Raw genomic sequence first — 3,583 nt, forward strand, 5'->3', positions numbered from 1 at the left:
CAGGAATAAAACTTTATTGTTTTCAGATTTCTTATCTGCGTTCAACTAATCAGTTATCTGTCAAAAGATGTTTGACATAAAGAGGCCAATTGCTCTTAGCTTTTTGAAACAGTAACCAATTAGAAAGTGGCCGCAGTACAAGTTTCACTGGAATCAATCCAGGCACCACACAGATTTGTGGTAGGAAAGCAAGAGTTTGGTTTGCAAACCAAACAGGAGAACAGCTCTCGAAGCGATTTGATATAAAAGCTGAAAAGGAGACAGACGCTCAGATTAACGTACGCAGAAAGAGGTACCGTGAAGCAGATCAACCAGCTGATGCCTGCGCCGGTTACTGCACGACCTTTCCTTGTCTAAAAGGAAACAGGCTTCACGGGGAAGAGAAATCTGCCACTCAAGACCATGTTTTCTAGAAATTGGCATCTGATGAATGAATAGTCTTCCACGTTTCTTTCAGCTCTACGCTTTCCCTTTCTCTTGTAAAATCCCTCTGGCATCCAGAGGCAAATGGAATTAGCTAGAATACAAGAAATTCCCATTTTGTTTCCACGTGGCAAAAAATAAACACAAACAAGAAGTTCCTCCTCCTTCTCTTACCTCTTTCTGAGCACAGAGTCCTCTTGAAAGCTGCTTTGTACTTTCAGAACTCACAAATCAGATCAACTTGGAACAAAGAAGCAAACATTCGTATTAAAATAATGGGAATTGTTAATTCCCCCCATTCATCTGACACGCACTTTGCATGGAAAGTTCCCACAACAACAATCCGATCATTTCAAACAGTTCTTCTGTTTCCACCCCTGTTAACTCCAATGCCTAAAAATGGAGAAACAACGCAAAGTCAAGACAACCGGTGCAGAAGAGTTAAGGCAGCTAGAACAAACTGCTGCTTCAGCTTCCAGCTACAGACTGAGTGAAAACCCAAACATTGCTGGTGGAAACTTCCAAATACTTTATTTAGGAACAGTTCTGCCCGTGTGCTGTGGGTTTTTTTCCCCCGTTTAAATGATCACGATTATGAAGTTACCCGCATTTTGAGAGTGCCTATTGCCATAGCACCTGGGCGCTTTATAAAAAAAGCTGTCTGGCATGACAGAGACCATCTATCACCCGAGAACCTACTGGTCTCCTGTTGCTTATTCCTCACTTCAGGTGTAGCTACTGACCGAGGATGAGGAAAAAAGCAACAGATGAACTCCAGAAAATGATCATCTTGTTTTCAGGCAAGGTTTAGAACAGGGACAAAACAAACATTGAGAGACCCAACTTCCCATGAAGAGCAAGTAGCTATTTCTAAAGCCACCCATGAAGCTAGTTTCCCAGGAAAAGCCTTGTAGGAATAGGTTCTATACTGTATTTAGGTATTTAAAAAAACGTGTCTCAATAAAGAAGGATCCTATCGGCCCAGAGTACAAATTCAGGTTATACTGCACCACAACTGGGGTAACCATTAACATTCGGTAAGGTATTTGCCATCCTTATCGATAAGGAAAGAAGCTCTATTTTGTCATTTCTGAATGTTAATTTTTTAAAAAATACAGAGACTTCTCTTCACGTAACTATATATGCTTCTCAGTGAGGACTGGGAGTCGAAAGGGAAGAGAAGTTAGCCCCCTTGGCTACTGTTTCATAGCCTTCATGTAGGCAGCCTTACCTCGCTGGTTTAGTTCTGCATCTACTTTTGCCTCCGTTTCCCCACCACACCCAGATTTCTAGACCAAAATACCAAATTACAGCGTCACATAATGGGGCGGGGGGAGGAATCAAGTTATGCCTATGCCCTGGTCCATGGTAAGTAGATGTGTACCGGCCCTGAACAGGCCACTGGTCACAAAGCAAGCTCCAACTTCTCCGAGCAGAATGGAATTTCTCTGTGCTCCAGATTATTTTCAGCTATTTATGGTGTACGTATGTTTCTGAATAGATTGTTTGTCTTTAATATACTGGGAGAGAATGTAAGTGCACAGACATATACACAGAACACAGGGAAGAAGATGGTAAAACCTCCCTCTGTCGGTTCCAGGTGCAGATATTTGTGTCCTAGAACCTCTTGGAGCTTTTCCTTCAATACAGAATAAAACCTCTGTTCCTCAGGGGGTCCTGGTTAACTTTTGAATCCAAAGATGCCCTTTATATATCCTGTGAGGCCACTCTTGGCCTTCTGCTCCACCTTGTCCTCCAGAGGTGGGAAAGCAACATGATTAAGGGCCAGGTCAAAGAACAAAGGTTTGCATGGAATGGGCTGGAAGCCCGGAGGGAAGTGCACGAGGCTGACTTGTTTGCTGACAAGAGAAGGATCCAGACAGAAAGTCTCAAACCGTTCCGAGAGTGGCTGAAAGAGACCAATGCAGAAACACAAATTAAACACATGTCAAATCAAAGCTGACAAGGGTCAAACAAGCAAAGAGGATTGAGCAGCAACTGAGACAACAGAAGCTGAAGTTCCCTTGTGTGACACATCTTGGGCCCTTGAAAACGATTCGAACCCCTGTCAAAGCGTTGCTACAGAATCTCTGGAAAACCTTCCCATGTGCAGGGAAAAAGCTAAATTTAAAAAAATGAAGATGCCACACTAGAAGCTGCAAGCAGCAGCCTAGTTTCTACCCAAGGAACCCCACCCTGTCAGCCACCTTTAGCACTGGCAGAAGGAAAACAAGCTTAATAAAATCTCTTAAATACACTAGTCGTGACTAAACTCCAATCAGCAGGACATTTCCTGAGTTTTAAGAGACACTCAGCTAACAGATTAAAAGTAATACTCATTAACACTACTGGAATTTGCCTGAGCTTTCAGCTCTTACCTTGCCATCCTTGACCTGAGATGGAGACTCAGTCTCGTGAGTATCATTTGCATCTGCAAAATTGAAGAAAAAGTGGTAAGAGTAACAGGCTGCTAGATCTTGGTGTAAATTAAGACTGTCTCAGGAGTCAGCTGTCCTCTAAGCTTAGCTATGAACCTTGCTTTCTGGGATACACAAGACAGTATTTTCAGTAGAATCAACTTGCTTTCTAGACTGAGAGGATCACACGTACTCATGTATGGCCAACACAGCTCTCCAGTGACGGAGAGCTTCTCCTTCACATTGTCGTGAGAAGCTCCCGAAAGCAGCACAGATTTTGAGTTCAGCACAAAGCAGCAGATGATGAGAAGACCCCAGTGGGGTCTGTTAAAGCAACAGTAAGGCAATAAAGGACAAGGCAATCCATTACTTACCTTGGGTTTCCAGCAGCAGGCACAGCAAAAACAGGAGCCCAAGAAATTACAAAGTTCATCCGTTCCTCCTAAGTCCCCCTAACCTGGTCAGCACTGCCAAAGAGCAGAACATCACTGCTCTCCCCTTCCTCAGTAGTTCTCCCAGCTAGGCAAAACTGGGATGAGTGAGGCCAACTTGTTTGCAGCAAAAAAATTAAACACTAAACAGAATGTTCTGTGCAGGGTTACCAAAATAGGTGCACATCCTCATGAAGCGTTTTCACATCTCTGGGCAGGGAGCAAGATGCCAAATGTCTAGTCATCGGTTGCCTAGCTGCACTACACACAGCTAGAAGCAGCTAGAACTGGGGGGGGGGGGGGGAATTTCAG

The 3,583-nt window shown here is 43.8% G+C and overlaps 1 protein-coding gene across 1 annotated transcript in view; it reads right to left on the reverse strand.

The window, feature by feature from the left end:
- The window catches only part of SRP68 (signal recognition particle 68), a 14,082-nt gene continuing 10,499 nt past the window's right edge, over positions 1–3,583 (reverse strand). Inside the window, exons 14-15 of the mRNA XM_009279417.1 lie at positions 2,802–2,854; positions 1–2,332 (exon numbers count right to left, since the gene is read on the reverse strand). Coding sequence (XP_009277692.1) covers positions 2,105–2,332; positions 2,802–2,854 — 281 coding nt within the window. The 3' untranslated portion in view covers positions 1–2,104. The remainder of the gene's footprint in view (positions 2,333–2,801; positions 2,855–3,583) is intronic.

Source organism: Aptenodytes forsteri, unplaced genomic scaffold (assembly GCF_000699145.1).
Source record: "Aptenodytes forsteri isolate BGI_AS27 unplaced genomic scaffold, ASM69914v1 Scaffold243, whole genome shotgun sequence".
Lineage (NCBI taxonomy): Eukaryota > Metazoa > Chordata > Aves > Sphenisciformes > Spheniscidae > Aptenodytes > Aptenodytes forsteri.